The 19321-nt window shown below is 45.8% G+C and overlaps 1 protein-coding gene across 3 annotated transcripts in view; it reads left to right on the top strand.

Annotated features, from left to right (window-relative positions):
- The window catches only part of ankfn1b (ankyrin repeat and fibronectin type III domain containing 1b), an 834116-nt gene that overhangs the window by 173599 nt on the left and 641196 nt on the right, over nt 1-19321 (top strand). For all 3 annotated transcript variants that reach the window (XM_068003637.1, XM_068003639.1, XM_068003638.1), the window contains one exon: nt 142-371. In XM_068003637.1, the coding sequence (XP_067859738.1) occupies nt 142-371 (230 nt within the window). The remainder of the gene's footprint in view (nt 1-141; nt 372-19321) is intronic.

Below are 19321 nucleotides of genomic sequence, written 5' to 3' on the forward strand. Positions count from 1 at the left end.
AGCTCTGATCCAGCTGTTCTATGCACTTTTACCTAACATTAAAAAAGCTTTCACTGGATAACTGTTATAAGTAATAATTTTTCTATTTCAGTGGTGTTATACAGCTGACATTTGTTTTTTTCCCCTTGGTTATCTCATCAGAAGAGGCCTGGAGAAGGGAGGATGAAGGGGATGATGACCCTGAAGAAACAAATGCACAGTGGAGCTCGGGAACTGCAGTCAACGAGTCTCCCTTCGCACACTTCAGATCCAGATCCTTCTATATGAGGAAGAGTATTTCAGTGGATGAGCATCTGGGCTGGTTGGACTATTCGCAAGATCCTTCAGAGAGCAAAATGGAGAAAGTGAAGGTCAACCTCAGAAGAAAATTTGTGAGTGAAATTACTTTTGATTTCTTGCTGTGCGTTAGCTTTGGCTTCAAGCATCTTTCATGAACACAAGCTGTGTGAACAGAGGTGAAAAGTGATGGTTGAGAGACTGCTGAAAGGAGAAGGCTGCAGAGACAAGTGCCTTCCAATTGATGGTGGGATTGGAAATAAATAGGAGTAACAAACATCTGATTGGCAAACACTGGCATGGGTGGAGTGTCTGTGCCAGTGCACATGGGCAGTAAGGAAGGAAAGAAGTTAAATGTTAAAATGCTAAAATACCAAAAGGTTAACAGTGATTGGAATAGGGTGTACAGCCATACTAATTGAGCTGAAACTTGCAGTAAGTGTGTTTGCCAGTGGGGAAACCGATTTGCTTTTCATTCTCTTCAGGAAATTAAGAATACATATGACAACAAATTAGCAGTTTTTTTGTCATACTTACAGTTTACATTTGACCAGGGAATTTGTGGTATTGTTGAAATCAGATCAAGTTTAGATGCACTGTGGCTATAACAGATGTTCATTGAAGCATTTCTAAATGATGTGTTGAAGTATTTAGGGGCTTGATTGTAATTCGTGCTTCACATTTTGAGTTATGTCACATTTTGTTCATTCACTGAACAGCATTGTATGTTGCAGAGACATTGGGCTCGATTTTGCAATGGTGGCGGGTTGGGAGTGGGGGGGGTGAAGGTACGCGTGGCAAACCCGCATGGACAAAACTTAACATTTCTGACGCGATCGTACGTTGATTGCTGATGATTAACATCCTCTCCGGGTTTCACGTCAGGAGCTGCAACGCGGAGGGGTCGAGAAAGAGACGTCATCTGGTGCTGGAACGGAAGACTGGGATGGGGTGGAGAATGGAAGATCTGGCGCTGGATTGGAAGACCGGGGTGGGGGTGAAGAGGGGGACATCGGGGGGGTGAAGAGGGGGATATCGGGGAAAGATGGGGGGTGAAGAGGGGGACATCGGAGCGGGAGACATCGGGCATCGGAGCAGGGTGTAAAGGTAGGTCCATTTAGTGTTTTCACTTGCTTCTATGGTTTTTTATTTAATTTATTTAGTTTCTTGTTCCCTGATCTGGCCCAGAAGCGGTGGGCAAGCTGCCCAGGTAAGTTAAAAATCTTTCTAAGTACTTAATCTGTCACTGGTAAAGTGCCTTAAGTACCTCAACGAGGTACATTTGGCTCTTTAACTATCATCCCACCGGCTTTAATTGCTGGCGGGACTTCCGTTGTTCGGTCACCCGCGTGCACACAGGTGGGTCCCTGGAAACTTGGAAGTTGGCGAGTTGGAGCCGGCTTCCGAACCCAAATGGGATTTCCGCAATTTTCGGAGCCCCCTCGCCCCCAACTCACCTGCAATTGCCTCCTAAAATCATCCCCATTGTATACTGAATTATGAATACTTAGGAAACATTATACACTAGGCGGGATTCTGATGTTCTGCTGGTAGGGGGCTGTTCATCCACCTGTTCACCATGCTCACTGCATTCCCATGAGCATCATTCCCCTCCAAAATCCACAAAGGAATCAACCAGGAGACCATTGGCCGTACCTAACACAAAAATGGCCGTTTGCCCCTCTACCCCACCAATGTCCGTCCCCTTACTGCGGATGGTTTGGGTGCTCCTAGTGCACGCTTAGCCCATTTGATGGTAGCTGAGACGACCGCCTGAAAACTGCTTCAAACTGAAACAATCTTGAATGACAAAAAAATCTGATGAGATTTGGTGTTGATCAATGGCTGTTGCTGGGATGCAATCAGTTGATTTAACATTTGTTTACATACTTGTACTAGAGGCATTATTGATTTGTCAGATAGCTAACGGAGTGATATCCTGAGCCAGGATGCAACTTTGCATGTTTTCTGTTAATTCAGAAGCAGTGATCAGTTTAAGATGACAATCAATGTACTTCATATTCCATCAGAAGCGATGGGATACATCACCTCCTGCTTTCTGTATTATTGCGTGTGTGAAGTATACATCACTCTCTCATTAATTGTGGTATTCCAAGTGTGAGGAATACATCACTTCTTGCTCTCCAGAATATTCTGTGCATGAGGAATACATTATCATCACTCCCTGTGGTATTTTGTGTGTGAAAAATGCATCACCTGTCACTTGCTGTAGCGTACCATGAGTGAACGATAAGTTGCAATGGAAGTAAAATTCTATCTCACTTCAAACCACAAACTTATGTATTATATCTCTCTCAGGTGAATTTTTTTTAGCTAGGCCAATGACAATTGAGAATCTCACTCAGAGAGGCTGCAGAAAGGCTGTTGTGGGAAATAGAGAAAATGTCATGCTGATGCAGTGGATGGATTCTCTTTTGAGGCTGAGGCACGTTGTTGGGACAGTGTAGAGGGAGTTTTATTCTGTATCTAACCCATGCTGTACTTGCCCTGGGAGTGTTTGATGGGACAGTGTAGAGGGAGCTTTACTTTGTATCTAACCCATGCTGTACCTGCCCTGGGAGTGTTTGATGGGACAGCATAGAGGGAGCTTTATTCTGTATCTAACCCATGCTGTACCTGCCCTGGGAGTGTATGATGGGACAGTGTAGAGGGAGCTTAATCTGTATCTAACCATTAGACCATAAGAGCATAAGAGATAGGAGCAGGAGTGGGCCATTTGGCCATTCAATGAGATCATGGCTGATCTGATTTTTTACCTCAACTCCACTTTCCCGCCTTTTCCCCATATCCTTTGACTTCCTTGCTGATCAAAAATTTGCCTAACTCAGCCTTGAATGTATTCAATGTCTCAGCCTCCACAGCTTTTTGGGGTAAAGAATTCCAAAGATTCACGACCCTCTGGGAGAAGAAATTCCTCCTCATTTCCGTCTTAAACGGGCGACCCCTTATTCTGAGACTATGCCCTCTAGTTTTAGATTCCCCCATGAGGGGTAACATCCTCTCAGCATCTACCCTATCGAGCCCCTCAGAATCTTGTATGTTTCAATAAGATCTCCTCTCATTCTTCTAAACTCCAATGAGTATAGACCCAACCTGTTCAATCTTTCCTCATAAGAAAACTCTTCCATACCCGGAATCAACCTAGTGAACCTCCTCCAATGCAAGTATGTCCTTCCTTAAATAAGGGCACCAGAACTGTACGCAGTACTCCAGGTGTGGTCTCACCCGCACCCTGTACAGTTGTAACATGACTTCCCCGCTTTTATACTGCATCCCCCTAGAGTGCTGTACCTGCCCTCGGAGTGTTAGATGGGGCACGGTAGAGGGGGCTTCACTCTGTAGCTAACCTGTCCTTTTATCTGATGCCGACACAGATGCCATTCTCAGCACTAACATCTGCAATGATCACAAAACTTCACACAAACTGGAGTGCAATAAACCAGCTTCTTTTAGCTTTGAAGCTCTGTTGTACCCACCCTCAAGTGAGACAAAGCTTGCTCTCCTTACCCTCGATCAGAATTGCACTTGGCTTTTGAAGCAGGAAAGGTCCCCATGCCTTGCACTGCCTATTTAAGAAAAGTTGTAAACAATTTTACAACACCAAGTTATAGTCCAGCAATTTTATTTTAAATTCACAAGCTTTCGGAGATTTTCTCCTTCCTCAGGCAAATGTTTCAAGATCTCCTTGAAGCCTACGCATTAAATGCGTAGGCTTCAAGGAGATCTTGAAACATTTGCCTGAGGAAGGAGAAAATCTCCGAAAGCTTGTGAATTTAAAATAAAATTGCTGGACTATAACTTGGTGTTGTAAAATTGTTTACAATTGTCAACCCCAGTCCATCACCAGCATCTCCACATCATATTTAAGAAAAGAAAACAGAATACCTGTCCTGCTGCTCATGAATTAAAAATTTATTCTAAGATCACCTGTGACATTGGATAGTGGCAGAACTGGTGTATCCTCTTACTGATTACCAGGCATGACAATGTCATTAGGAGGTGATTAGCCTGTGGTGGATAATGTAACTATTATTGCCTCCAGTGTTTAATTTCAGAAAGTTGTTAAACCCATAAATAAAAGTGGTCTTTTTGTTTCGGAGGAGGGGCACTGATCGCAGCTGGGGAACCACAGAAGTACATAATCACTTAATTGCTCATACTTTCACTGCATTTGGATTCAGCCACATCCTCAGTCAGTACCTATCTTCAACGATCCAGGGATAAGGAAAGGACCATTGAGACATTTGGGACCACTGCAATGATTTGTCTCGTCCTGGTGGTTTGTGCCATTGTGATCAGTGAGTACAATGAAGAAGCTGTGTTTTGGGGTAAGAATCAGCTTACCATTTTCCCTCTTTATTAAAGTACTCAGACAGTTCTATCTAACAATGGAAAACCTTTTTTTTTAACGTGCCAAACATCCTTTCCATTCTACACTGCAATGCTCCACTGTTTCATCAGGTTTGAGAAACTCTTCATTGTGTGAAAATGAAAAGCAATATTTCCGTACTTTACCGATTGCTGAGTATTGGCACTCCTGCCAGATAGATGGCAGCTTCTCGTATGGTGCAGTACTGTGATGGCTAGTGTTGGATGACTGAATTGAAACCCATGATTATATTGGTCTTTCATTAGTACAGACTCTTGAATTGGGCAGATTGTCACATCAGAACCTCTCTGGGGTTGGTACAGGAGTTGACGGTTGCAGTTGCTCATACAGCAGTTAAATTTCCATTACTTTTTCAAATTAAACTTTTCTTTTTTCTTGGAATTTTGAGGTCTTCTCTCATTCTATTCCCTAGGCAAAAATGGAGATTGGGGAGGGGAGAAGTTTGTGAACTATAACAGGTTACATTTATATAGTGCCTTTCATGAAACAAAAAGTGCTTTACAGAGGAGCAGTGGACAATGACCAGGAAGCAGGGGAGATGTTAACAGAAGTTATGAAGGGTTTTGATAGAGTAAATAAGGAGAAACTGTTTCCGCTGGCAGGAGGGTTGGTAACCAGAGCTCACAGATTTAAGTTAATTGGCAATAAAAACAGGAAATGCTGGAAATACTCAGCAAGTCAGGCGGTGTCTGTGGAGAAAGAAACAGAGTTAATGTTTCAGGTTCGTCACACATCTGTTTTACATGTTTTTGGAGCTTTTAATGAGGCTCACGCATTCCAGCAATTCAAACCTCTAGAGCCTTTGATGCTTCAGTGGGAGGAGAATACTGGGCAGTACACTCAGATTCAATGCTACCTGTGGAAATGCAAAGTCACCTCTTTTCCTTTAATTTCTCAGAAATACCTTGAAGCATTTCAAGTACATCAAATTATTAGCCTGAAATTCCAAGGAGTTTCTCCAGTCTCCTAGCATAACTCCAGCGGGAGATTGGTGGGATCCCCAGGGAACTGACATAACGAGCTGTTTTCAGTCACTTCGCTGTGGGGGTTCCGCTGGAATTATGGTGGGAGATCGGTAGAACCCCTGCGGAATTTCAAGGCCATCATTATTAGGTCAGTAAAAATGTGGCAGCTCTTTTGCTCTGAGCAAAGTCCCAAAACCAGCAGTAAGACAAATGACCAGGGCATTGGGTGAAGGACGATTGTTGGTCAGGACACAAGAGAGCTCTTCAAATTTTGCCATGGGATCATCAACATCCAGATGAACTGGCATTTGGGGCTTTGGTTTAATGTCTCAGCAGAAAGACATGGCCTCTAACAATGCAGCATTACCTCATACTGCACTAAAGTATTAATCTAGATTAAGTGCTCAAACCCTGGAGTGAGGTAAGAACCCACAAACTTTTGACTCTGAGGCAAGAGTGCTACCAAATGAGCCAAAATTAGGTGGAAATCCAGAGAATTGTTTCCTCAACCAGAGTCCAGAGGGGTGAAATTGGTTAACACCTGCAGCGCATAACAGGCTGATAGCGAAATGGCTGCCCATTTTGCACCAGGCCTGATTTTCTTTTCCATTTGAGTCAGTGAAAAAGAAAACTAGGCGCGGTTGTAAAATGGACTGCCGCTTTGCTATTAGCCCATTTTGCACTACTGGCATTGACTAATCTCACCCTCCAGAGTCAGTCTTTTCTCTGAAGTTTGATGATATTGTATTTTAATCAAACTGTTCTAAACTGCATGTATATTCTTGCAGACCTGTTTCAGTGTGAATGTCTGAGCTTCTGAATTATTTGTCAACAGTGCCATCTGGTATATTACTATTGCTGGTACGAAAGTTTATTTTGCTATCTTTGATTTACTTGGTAATGCTTTGAAGTACAGACCTGTTTGATCTCTGTGAAACTTGTCGAGTAAACAAGCTCCATTGTTAATTGTGTTTTATGATTGTTGGCATTTTTAGGTTTGACTCTGAGGGCATTTTCAAAGGGAACATGCTTTATAAAAGGATGCTTTTGACTAAAAAGTTACAAATCTTCTGAGTACATCCTTAAAGGCAAGTTGTCCTGCAAGACTAGTGGGTTGAAATCACAATCTTGCAAGTAGTGAAAGTAATATGTTCACATGAAATTCCTTTCCCTGCCGTTTTAATGAAGGCTTTGACCCTGGGTTAAAGAAAGAACTTGCATTTATATAATTCATGATCAAACCTTTGGACGTCCCCAAGTGTGGCAGCCGATTTGCACACAACAAGATCCCACAAACAGCAAATGAATGAATGAACCTGTTTTTAGCAGTGGTGATTGAGAACATAAGAACTAGGAGCAGGAGTAGGCCATATGGCCCCTCAAGCCTGCTCTTTGACATGTTTGAACTTGATTGAATTTTTGAGCAGGTAACAAGGAGGGTTAAGGAGGGTCGATGATGGTAACGTGTTTGATGTAGTGTACATGGATCTTAGCAAGGCTTTTGACAAGGTCCCAAACTGGTCAAAAAATTAAAAGCCCATGGGATCCAAGGGAAAGTGGCAAGTTGGATCCAAAATTGGCTCAGTGGCACGAAGCAAAGGGTAATGGTTGACGGGTGTTTTTGCGACTCGAAAGCTGTTTTCAGTGGGGCCCCGCAAGGCTCAGTACTATGTCCCTTGCTTTTTGTGGTATAAATTAATGATTTGGACTTGAATGTGGGGGGGCTTGATCAAGAAGTTTTCAGGTGATACAAAAATTGGCCATGTGGCTGATAGTGAGGAGGAAAGCTGTAGACTGCAGGAAGATATCAATGGACTGGTCAGGTGGGCAGAAAAGTGGTAAATGGAATTCAATCCGGAGAAGTGTGAGGTAATTCATTTGGGGAGAGCAAACAAGGCAAGGGAATATACAATAAATGGGAGGATACTGAGAGGTATAGAGGAACAAAGGGACCTTGGAGTGCATGTCCACAGATCCCTGAAGGGAGCAGGACAGGTGGATAAGATGGTTAAAAAGGCATTCGGGGTACTTTCCTTTATTAGCCGAGGTATAGAATATAAGAGCAGGGAGGTTATGCTAGAACTGTATAAAATACTAGTTAGGCCACAGCTTGAGTACTGTGTACAGTTCTGGTCACCACATTACAGGAAAGATGTGATTGCACTAGAGAGGGTACAGAGGAGATTTACGAGGATGTTGCCAGGGCTGGAGAATTTTAGCTATGAGGAAAGATTGGATCGGCTGGGGTTGTTTTCTTTGGAACAAAGGAGGCTGAGGGGAGATTTAATTGAGGTATATAAAATTATGACGGGACTAGATATTGTGGATAGGGAGGACCTATTTCCCTTAGCAGAGGGGTCAGTGATCAGGAGGCATAGATTTAAAGTAATTGTTAGAAGGATTAGAGGGGAGCTGAGGAGAAATGTTTTCACCCAGAGGGTGGTGGGGGTCTGGAACTCACTGCCTGAAAGGATGATAAAGGTAGAAACCCTCAACTCATTTAAGAAGTACTTGGGTGTGCACTTGAAGTGCCATAACCTACAGGGCTACGGACCAAGTGCTGAAAAGTGGGATTAAGCTGGATAGATTATTTTCGGCCAGCTCGGACAGGATGGGCCGAATGGCCTCCTTCTGTGCCTTAATTCTATGTGCCAATGCACCTTTCATATCTACCTGAGTAGATAGATGAGGCTTTGGTTTAATGTCTCATCTGGAAGACAGCATCTCTGACATTGTAGCACTCCCTCAGTACTAAAGTGTCAGTCTAGATTGTGTGTTCAGTCCTTAATGAGGCTTGAACCTACAATCTTCTGACTCAGAAGCAAGAGTGCATTCCTTATGCAAAGTCATGTTCATCTGGAGGGGCATTGATTTCCTGTTTGTTGGACCCAGGTCTTGCATCTCCATTCAACTAGTAGGTTTTTGCAACAGATTCATGCTTCAGCCTTTTTGTCCCATTCTTGAACATTACAGGTCAGTTAGCTTCATATTCATTTGAAACATCAGAGTAAAATAAAGATAGAAAAAAAATACTGAATACTTAATGGTCTGAACGGTTGTAGATGCTTCTGAAACAAGAGCACACATGGAAACTTAGAAACTAGCAAACGCAAACCAACAGCTTCAAAAAAGCTGACAAGAGCTCAAAAAGTTGACAACTCCAAAAAGGCCTCAAACATAAGCTTATGACATGTTAAAAGAAGTAATTACACTGAAAGTGCAGTGGGACCTGGGGTTCTACAAGCTGTAGGTATAGCCACCATTTATTTACTTGTATTGAAGGAGAAAAGCAGAACTAAATGAAAGCTCGAATAGGGATAGAAACATGCAAACATAGAAAAAAGGAGCAGGAGTAGGCCATTCGGCCCTTCGAGCCTGCTCTGAAATTCAGTATGCTTATGGCTGATCCTCTATCTCAATACCATATTCCCACTCTCTCCCCATACCCCTTGGTGCCTTCTGTGTCTAAAAATCTATCTATCTCCTTCTTAAATATATTCAGTGACTTGGCCTCCCCAGCCTTCTGTGGTAGAGAATTCCACAGGTTCACCACTCTCTGAGTGAAGAAATTTCTCCTCATCTCAGTCCTAAATGTCCTACACTGTATCCTGAGACTGTGACCCCTTGTTCTGGACCCCCCAGCCAGGGGAAACATCCTCCCTGCATCCAGTCTGTCTAGCCCTGTCAGAATTTTATATGTTTCAATGAGATCCCCTCTCATTCTTCTAAATTCGAGTGAATACAAGCCTAGTCAATCCAATCTCTCCTCATACGACAGTCCTGCCATCTCACGAATCAGTCTGGTGAACCTTTGCTGCACTCCCTCTATGGCAAGTATATCCTTTCTTAGGTAATTTGTAAATTTGACAATTGTAAAATTGTTTACAATTGTCAACCCCAGTCCATCACCGGCATCTCCACATCATTTCTTAGGTAAGGAGACCAAAACTACACACAATACTCCAGGTGTGGTCTTACCAAGGCCCTGTATAACCGCAGTAAGACATCCTTGCTCCTGTACACAAATCCTCTTGCAATGAAGGCCAACGTACCATTTGCACCTGCATGTTTGCTTTCAGTGACTGGTGTACAAGGACATGTTGAAGGCACAAGACTTCAGTTTCTCGGAGGTCGGAGGATATGACCTGTCTCCAAAAATTTGATTTTTCGACACATTGGCCCATTTTGCCACATTTCACATTCTCCAATTAGCAACGGCAAAATAAGAAATATTTGCTTCGTTTTACAATTTTGTGATCCAGGCAAAACTGAAGCTAAGCACGATCATGGTGCATGCATACTTATGCCGTGGTGCATTGGGTGGGATGTGCTGAATTTTGTGATTCTAAGGCCCCCCCATTTTGACTCGATTACAGGCACAGGGAAATCTTGCCTAGAGAGCTCGGCCCGTAGCTCACTTTGTTGGAGAGTACAAAGTTTGGTAAGGTAATAGCTCTCAAAGGGTTAAAGCTCACCATGAAAGAAGCTGGTGATTACAGAAAAGTAGACAAAGAGTGCATTCACACTACAACTGAAGTATCAGTGCAAAGTGGTTTGCCTTTTCTCCGACACTGCAATTATAATGCAAATACAGCCTAAATCCAGAGGGCCTGACCTGACCTGACATTAAAGTGAAGCAGAGTAAGATTCTCTGGAGGAGTTAGTCTTATTCCACTTCACTTCAGAGTCAGTTCTGACTTCATACTGATGTTAAACTTGTAGAGAGTGAATGCATTGTAATTTATTCACAATGTCACAGTGGAGACTTGTAGGCAATACTGCTCCCTTTGATTAAGAGTTGGAGGTTCTCTTGCACTAAAGGAGAATGGCCCTATTTGGGTCTGAAATCCACCCTCCAGTAAAAGCATAAGTGCCAAATGAATGGATGGAGCAATCTGACCGAGTCTGTGCAGTCACTCATCTCCCTCATACCTGGTTCCAAATGAGTAAAGAAGTATTCTATCAGGAGCAAGGCAAAGATAAATGTGCTCCTTACTTTTGCACGCATTTTTTGTGGGCCCCATCAAGCATGGCACAAACCTAAGTTGAGAACTATCGCACCTTCTGGGAGATACTGTACATAACCATTGCCATTTTGTATACACTCTTTCGTGGCTCCTAAGCTGGACGACTCAGTTTTCTTGCAGGTTAAGTAGCAGGCGAGGAACGGCAAGCAAATGCTGAGGTATCCAGGCTGAGTTGCCCCTCTACTGTTAGGGGTTTCTCACTGGGGTCAGGAGCAGGCAGACAGGCCTGTTCCACTAAGAGCAATCCACTCAGTGTTTCTTCTGCTTCAAATAATGCAGATATTGTGGACTGCAAATACAATGAAGGCACCATGACTGCTCCCTGGATAATGGCCAATAACATGTATGATGATGTTTCTGTGGTCAGATACTACCTAACATTAATTTAGTGCCATGAAGGCCATGGGGTTGGTATGAAGAGCTCCGAAATCCACATCTGTACCATGTGCAACCCTTTGCACTGGAGGGAACTCTGCACCCTGTCTAGCTGATGCCTCCTTTCTACAAGAAAAGTATTTGCACGGCAGGCTGCCTGATGTCACAGATGTCTTCTGGCGTGACTTAGAAGGATGCAGTAGCATGAAAGCTTCATGTTCTGGTAACCTTCATTTTAGGGGAAGAGCCGTCCCTGATCCAGATGTTGTGTACAGATCATCGGGCATCAGATGGCACAACTCTGTGGCAGCCTCTCTTGTGAAAGACAGGACTCCTCTGACGTGTCCATGTTCAGGTTCTAGGATATTGACGGCTTTGACAAAAGCACCTCATCTGTATTTGTTGGCTCCTTACAAATTGTTCATCTCAGTTATGCAGCAAGTTCGGAGCCCCAAAGGAATCACCATCTTCACCTCTTTGTAAGATGAGATGTCAAAGCCACCAGAAACCAAAAATAACAAGGAAAGGTATTGTCAAAGCCAAAAATGGAGGCCTAACCAGCAAAACCAAGCAATGCATGGAGCAAAATACAGCCAATGGGACATGGAACTGCAAAAAAACCCAGAAGAAATCTCGATAAATCTTAAATAATCCTTTTAAGAGGCCTGCTTCAGTTCCCAGGATTCAGCTCCTGGGACTCGTGTCTTGCACCCAGCTTTTATGTGCAAAGCTATGGCATGCCAGGAGCGCGGCCTCATTGTTTGGCCTCAGATCATATCTTGTAAATGGCCTTGTGCATCTGATTTTATGATGTCCGATCACACAGTGCAAGACCCCAGTAATGCGGGGCCTTGCAAAATTTCCTATTTCACCTCCTTTTGCCATTTGGGAGTTCATTATTTTACTTTAAACAGGTATTTAAATCTCTCTCCTGCTAGCAGCAGTAGAGGCAATCTATTACTGTGAAATTTTTTTTTGTTAATTTTCTTATTTTTAAAATTGCCTCAAAAGAAATACTGGATGCAAACCCAATCTTATTTAGAATTGTACACACTGTTTCTAAATGCTGCTCCCCATCCCTTGCACAAACCAAATGGTGTATTTTCAAGGAGGAACCAGACCAAACTCTTGGCAAAATTTTTAATTTTTACATAAAAATTATGTATTCTGGTTAATTTTAAGCACTTTTTTACTTTGCGATTGATAGATTTTTCATCTAAAAAACTAGAAAAAATAAGTTAAATTAGACCATTACTTTCTCAAAAGCTACTGCAACAGTTAAATGTTTGTGAAATAAATGAAATAGAAACTCTCCTCCCTTTCCATTTCTTGCTTGAAAATAAAATGTTTGTATCAGAATGCCTATTGTGAGGGGCCCTGTGGCAGCAACATGTATCTGAGCGGCTGACATGGATCTAATTGATTGGAGTCCACGGACAGCTTTGGAAGAGATTGATGTTGACAGCTGCTGTCCTGAGGGAGGCAGCGATTTGCCGCAATAAGTTCACATGTATCAATTTACAGTGTTTTATACCTGTTTGGATGAAATATCTCCCACTGCTCTGTTTATTGACTCACTACAGCACATCCCAGAGCTCTTTCATTCTGACTACTGGCATCCTTGGGAAGGAGATGAATTGATTGGCCCTGTCAAAGAGGTCATTGGCGACCTGCTTGATGTACTTATTAACAGCAGACTGAGAGATGCGGGAAATGTCGCCTGTAACACCCTGGAAAGATCCTGAGGCAAACAAGTTAAGGATAGTGGTGACTTTCACTGCCATTGGCAAAACATGGCCACCTGGCCTAGCAGGCAGAAGGCCATAGAAACATAGAAAATATGAGCAGGAGTAGGCCATTCGGCCCTCCGAGCCTGCTCCACCATTCAATATGATCATGGCTGATCCTCTATCTCAATACCATATTCCCGCTCTCTCCCCATACCCCTTGATGCCTTTGTGTCTAGAAATCTATCCAGCTCCTTCTTAAATATATTCAGTGACTTGGCCTCCACAGCCTTCTGTGGTAGAGAATTCCACAGGTTCACCACCCTCTGAGTGAAGAAATTTCTCCTCATCTCAGTCCTAAATGTCCAACCCCGTATCCTGAGACTGTGACCCCTCGTTTTGGACCCCCCAGCCAGGGGAAACATCCTCCCTGCATCCAGTCTGTCGAGCCCTGTCAGAATTTTATATGTTTCAATGAGATCCTCTCTTCATTCTTCTAAACTCGAGTGAATACAGGCTGAGTCGACCCAATCTCTCCTTGTTGCAGGAGGCTACAGAGATCAGTCTGGAGAAGCACAGCCTCCTCTTGCACTGCTTCTCAGATCCAGGAAACTCTGGGCTTGTAGACCCCATGGGCTGGCTGAGGCCTTGTTTGAGCAGCCCCCCTGCTTGTGGTCTTCTAAGAAGCTCACCTGCTGCTCTTTGTGACAGGGCAGCCTGCTGCCTTCTGATCCTGTTGCTGCTCCTCCTTCTCTTCTTGTGACCAGATTAAAGTAGCAAAAATGGTAGCCAGCATAAACTGTGTGCTTATTGAGGGTGTGTAAGAATAAATGCAAAAAAAAGCCATCTCCAAGGCAAACTCTCCTGTGGAAATCCCCAAAATGCAAAGCAAACCGATAGTGAGTATTCCTTTAAGTACTGCGTCCAATAGCCTTTTGAAACCAATCCCATTAGGTTTTACTCAGTGGGTTCAACTGGGCGGGACTTCCGTTCTGACACATTAAAATCGCATCAGGGTCCTAATGGGGAGAATTTTAACCCCCAAGAATGGGTGGGTTGGTGTCGGGTGGGAAGTAAAAATTGCAGAAATTTGAAGCGCAACCGCATCCCGCCTCCAACATGGCCACTTTCGAGTTTAACGGAGGCACACTTGGCTGCGTGCAAGTAACCTACTCGCCGGTGAGTGGATCATTAGGACAGGTGGGTCAGTAATTAACACAGCTATTTAGATGATTAGCAGATGTTAATGAGGCGATTTTAAATTGAATTCAACGGGTATTTGAATTTAACGCTTTCAGCATGGGGTTCAGGAAACTCGCCAATGAAACGGAGGCAGTTCATGGGAGTCTTGAAAGTTATGATTGCCCAATGTGAATAAAAGCTTAGTTCTTACCAGCTGGTGTCTCAGTTCCCTCTGGCAAACGTTTGACAGAAGTCAGGTTTTTCAGAAGTTTAAAGGCTTTCAAACGGACAAGATCAGGATGGGGGGGTGTGGGAGGGGGCGCCACGGAAGTATTCGATAGAACATTGGACAAGGAAGGCAATCACCATCCATGGCAGTGACACACGCTGTGGTGGGATCTGCAGATGCACAGGAGAGAGGTGCACAGCACATCTGGAGAAGAGCAGAGAGGAGAACAGAGTGGAGAACAGTTCCTCAGGGCAGTGTCCTAGGCCCAACCATCTTCAGCTGCTTCATCAATGACTTTCCCTCCATCATAAGGTCAGAAATGGGAATGTTCGCTGATGATTGCACAGTGTTCAAGATAATGAAGCAGTCCGTGCCCGCATGCAGCAAGACCTAGACAACATCCAGGCTTGGGCTGATAAGTGGCAAGTAACATTTGCACCAGACAAGTGCCAGGCAATGACCATCTCTGACAAGAGAGAGTCTAAGCACCTCCCTTGACATTCAACGGCATTACTATCGCCGAATCCCCCACCATCAACATCCTGGGGGTCACCATTGACCAGAAACTTAACTGGACCAGCCACATAAATACTGTGGCGACAAGAGCAAGTTAGAGGCTGGGTATTCTGCGGTGAGTGACTCACCTCCTGACTCCCCAAAGCCTTTCCAGCATCTACAAGGCGCAAGTCAGGAGTGTGATGGAATACTCTCCACTTGCCTGGATGAGTGCAGCTCCAACAACACTCAAGAAGCTAGACACCATCCAGGATAAAGCAGCCCACTTGATTGGTACCCCCTCCACCACCCTAAACATTCACTCCCTTCACCACCGGCGCACCATGACTGCAGTGTGTACCATCTACAGGATTCACTGCAGCAGCTCGCCAAGGCTTCTGCGACAGCGCCTCCCAAACCCGCGACCTCTACCACCTAGAAGGACAAGGGCAGCTGGCACATGGAAACAACGCCACCTGCAAATTCCCCTCCAAGTCACACACCATCCCGACTTGGAAATATATCGCCGTTCCTTCATCGTCGCTGGGTCAAAATCCTGGAACTCCCTACCTAACAGCACTGTGGGAGAACCGTCACCACACGGACTGCAGCGGTTCAAGAAGGCGGCTCACCACCATCTTCTCAAGGGCAATTAGGGATGGGCAATAAATGCTGGCCTTGCCAGCGACGCCCACATCCCATGAACAAATGAAAAAAAAGGGTGGAGAACAGCAGAGAGGAGAGCAGAGTGGAGAACAGCAGAGTGGAGAACAACAGAAGGGCCGAGGTCACAGGAGGCACTACCCACATGAGAGGGTCTACTGACCGAGGCTCAGCTTCCTTGACCTCTCTGAAGACCAATGCCTACGCAGGCTCAGATTGAGCTGGCAGTTGGTCACAGACAACTACAGCCTCCTTCATGAAGAGCTGCTTCCTGCTGGACCTGGTAGCCACACATTGCCCATCGTTGTCAAAGTCACCACTGCCCTCAATTTGTTTGCCTCTGCCTTCTTCCAATTCGCCACTGGAGACATCTCCAGGGTGTGTCAGTTGGCTGCACATAAATGTATGAGGCAGGTCATGGGTGAGTTGTTTGCCAGGGCGTCCACTTATATCAACTCCCACTGTGACGACAATAGTCAGAATGAACGACTCGTCGGATTTGCGTCTCTGGCTCTCTTCCCACAGGTGCAGGGTGTCATCGATTGCACACACGTGGCAATCTGAGACCATCACATGAACCAGGAGTTTTTATCAGTCGCCTGAGATCCCCACCATCACAGAAGCCAGTCTTCAGCCAATTCGATTCACTCCACGTGATATCAAGAAATGGCTGAGTGCACTGGATACAACAAAGACTACGGGCCCTGACAACATCCTGGCTGTAGTGCTGAAGACTTGTGCTCCAGAACTAGCTGCGCCTCTAGCCAAGCTGTTCCAGTACAACTACAACACTGGCATCTACCCGACAATGTGGAAAATTGCCCAGGTATGTCCTTTCCACAAAAAGCAGGACAAATCAACCTAGTCAATTACCACCCCATCAGTCGACTTCCAATCATCAGCAAAGTGATGGAAGGTGTCGTCGAAAGTGCTAACAAGCGACACGTACTCACCAATAACCTGCTCATCGATGCTCAGTTTGGGTTCCGCCAGGACCACTCGGCTCCAGACCTCATTACAGTCTTGGTCCAAACATGGACAAAAGAGCTGAATCCCAGAGGTGAGGTGAGAGTGACTGCCCTTGACATCAAGGCAGTATTTGACCGAGTGTGGCACCAAGGAGCCCTGGTAACATTGAAGTCAGTGGGAATCATGGGGAAAACTCTCCATTGGCTGGAGTCATACCTAGCACAAAGGAAGGTGGTAGTGGCTGTTGGAGGCCAATCATCTCAGCCCAAGGACATTGCTGCAGGAGTTCCTCAGGGCAGTGTCCTAGGCCCAACCATCTTCAGCTGCTTCGTCAATGACCTTCCCTGCATCATAAGGTCAGAAGTGGGGATGTTCGCAGACGATTGCACAGTGTTCAGTTCCACACGCAACTCCTCAGATAATGAAGCAGTCCGTGCCCGCAATCAGCAAGACCTGGACAACGTCCAGGCTTGGGCTCATAAGTGGCAAGTAACATTTGTGCCCGTCAAGTGCCAGGCAATGACCATCTCCTACGAGAGAGCCTAACCACCTTCCCTTGACATTCAGAGGCATTACCATCGCCAATTCCCCCACCATCAACTTCCTGGGGGTCACCATTGACCAGAAACTTAACTGGACCAGCTGCATAAATACTGTGGCTACAAGAGCAGATCAGAGGCTGGGTATTCTGCGGCGAGTGACTCACCTACTGACTCCCCAAGGGCAGCAGGCGCATGGGAACAACACCACCTGCACTTTCCCCTCCAAGTCACACATTATCCTGACTTGGAAATATATCGCCGTTCCTTCGTCGCTGGGTCAAAATCCTGGAACTCCCTACCTAACAGCACTGTGGGAGAACCTTCACCACACGGACTGCAGCGGTTCAACAAAGCGGCTCATCACCAACTTCTCAAGGGCAATTAGGGATGGGCAATAGATGCTGGCCTTGGCAGCAACGCCCGCATCCCATGAATGAATGAAAAAAAAGGATTTCACTCCATCAATGCACAGCTGATGTCCAACCACAAGAAAAGGTTCACGCAGATGTTCGCCAAATTCCCTGGGAGCTGTCATGTGCGTTCATTTTGCACCAGTCCAACATTCCAGACCTCTTCCTACCAGGAGACAGACGTAAGGGCTGGCTTGTAGGAGATAGGGGCTACCCCTTTCAAACTTGACTCATGACTCCTGTGTGGAACCCCAACCAATGAGGCACAAGAGTTCTACAACGAGAGCCACATGACCACCAGGTGCGTCATCGAGCAAGCCATCGACATGTTGAAGATGCGCTTCAGGTGCCTGGATAGGTCTGGAGGCGCCCTTCAGTATTCGCCGGTGAGGGTGGCCAGAACCATTGTGGTTTGCTGCATCCTGCACAACATTGCGCAGTAGAGAGGATTAAAGGTGGAGGACGACCGAGGCGCGATTCAATCATCTTCTGATGACAAGACCATTGAAGAGGAGGGGGAGGACCACTGCCATCGCCACCACCATTGCCATCGCCACCACCATCTCCACTGCCACCACCATCAGCATCGCTGCCATTGCCACCATCGCCATCGCTACCACCGCTGCCCCCGCCACCACCACCGCCACCACAACCACCATCGCCACCACAACCACCATCACCATCGCCATCACCATCGCCACCACCACCACCATCGCCACCACCATCGCCATTGCCACCATCACCACCACTACCATTGCCATCGCCACCACCATCGCTACCGACACCACCACCACCACCATCGCCATCACCACCGACACCACCATCGCCCCCACCACCACCGCCACCACCACCACCATCGCCCCCACCACCACCATCGCCACCACCACCATCGCCCCCACCACCACCATCGCCACCACCACCATCGCCGCCGCCATTGCCATCGCTGCTACCAGCACCACCGCTATTGCTGCCCCCATCGCCACTGCCACCACCACCATTGCCACCACCCCTGCCATCACCACCACCACTGCCACCATCACCACCACCGGCATCATTGCCACCACCGCCGCCGCCACCATCACCACCACCATCATCACCGCCACCACCATCGCCGCTGCCACCACCACTACGTTACTATTATTCACCATGTGACGTAATCACCTGTTGGCTGCATTGCTTTGGGTGAGGCTGATTATGATACAGCTTCATCGGAGGGTGACTATCAGACAGATGCATCACATTGCATCAGGATTGGGGTGAGTGGCAGTGGTGGGCGCATAAATGGGGAGGTGAGGAAGTACATAAAAAGTGAAGGATGGTTGATGCTGAAACTTAACTGGGTGTGAGGAGTGATGTGATAGAGTGGGCGGGCTGAAACATAGTGAGAGGGGGGATGTGGCACAACACAGGATGTGGGTGAATCAGCAACTGTACTCACTTTTTCTGACCTGGTTAGATCATTAAATCACTTCCTGCACTGCATCCACGAACTGGGCACCGTGCTTCTGCTGCTCACTTCCTCAGCCACCTCCAGCCATGCCTTGTTGGTAAGAGAAGCAAGTTTCCTCCTCCCATAGCTGGGGAAAATGATGTCCTTCCTGCTCCTCGTTGCACCCAACAGTACTTATAGGAACATAGGAACAGGAGTAGGCCATTCAGCCCCTCGTGCCTGCTCCGCCATTTGATAAGATCATGGCTGATCTGTGATCTAACTCCATATACTTGCCTTTGGCCCATATCCCTTAATACTTTTGGTTGCCAAAAAGCTATCGATCTCAGATTTAAATTTAGCAATTGAGCTAGTATCATTGCCGTTTGCGGAAGAGAGTTCCAAACTTCTACCACCCTTTATGTTTTCTAATCTCACTCCTGAAAGGTCTGGCTCTAATTTTTAGACTGTGCCCCCTACTCCTAGAATCCCCAACCAGCGGAAATAGTTTCTCTCTATCTATTGTATCTGTTCCCCTTAATATCTTATACTTCAAGGGAAGCATCATTGAATCAGGGTGCTGGCCTTGCTTTTTGTGAATTCATGGTAAATATCTCCTGG

Source organism: Heptranchias perlo, chromosome 22 (assembly GCF_035084215.1).
Source record: "Heptranchias perlo isolate sHepPer1 chromosome 22, sHepPer1.hap1, whole genome shotgun sequence".
Lineage (NCBI taxonomy): Eukaryota > Metazoa > Chordata > Chondrichthyes > Hexanchiformes > Hexanchidae > Heptranchias > Heptranchias perlo.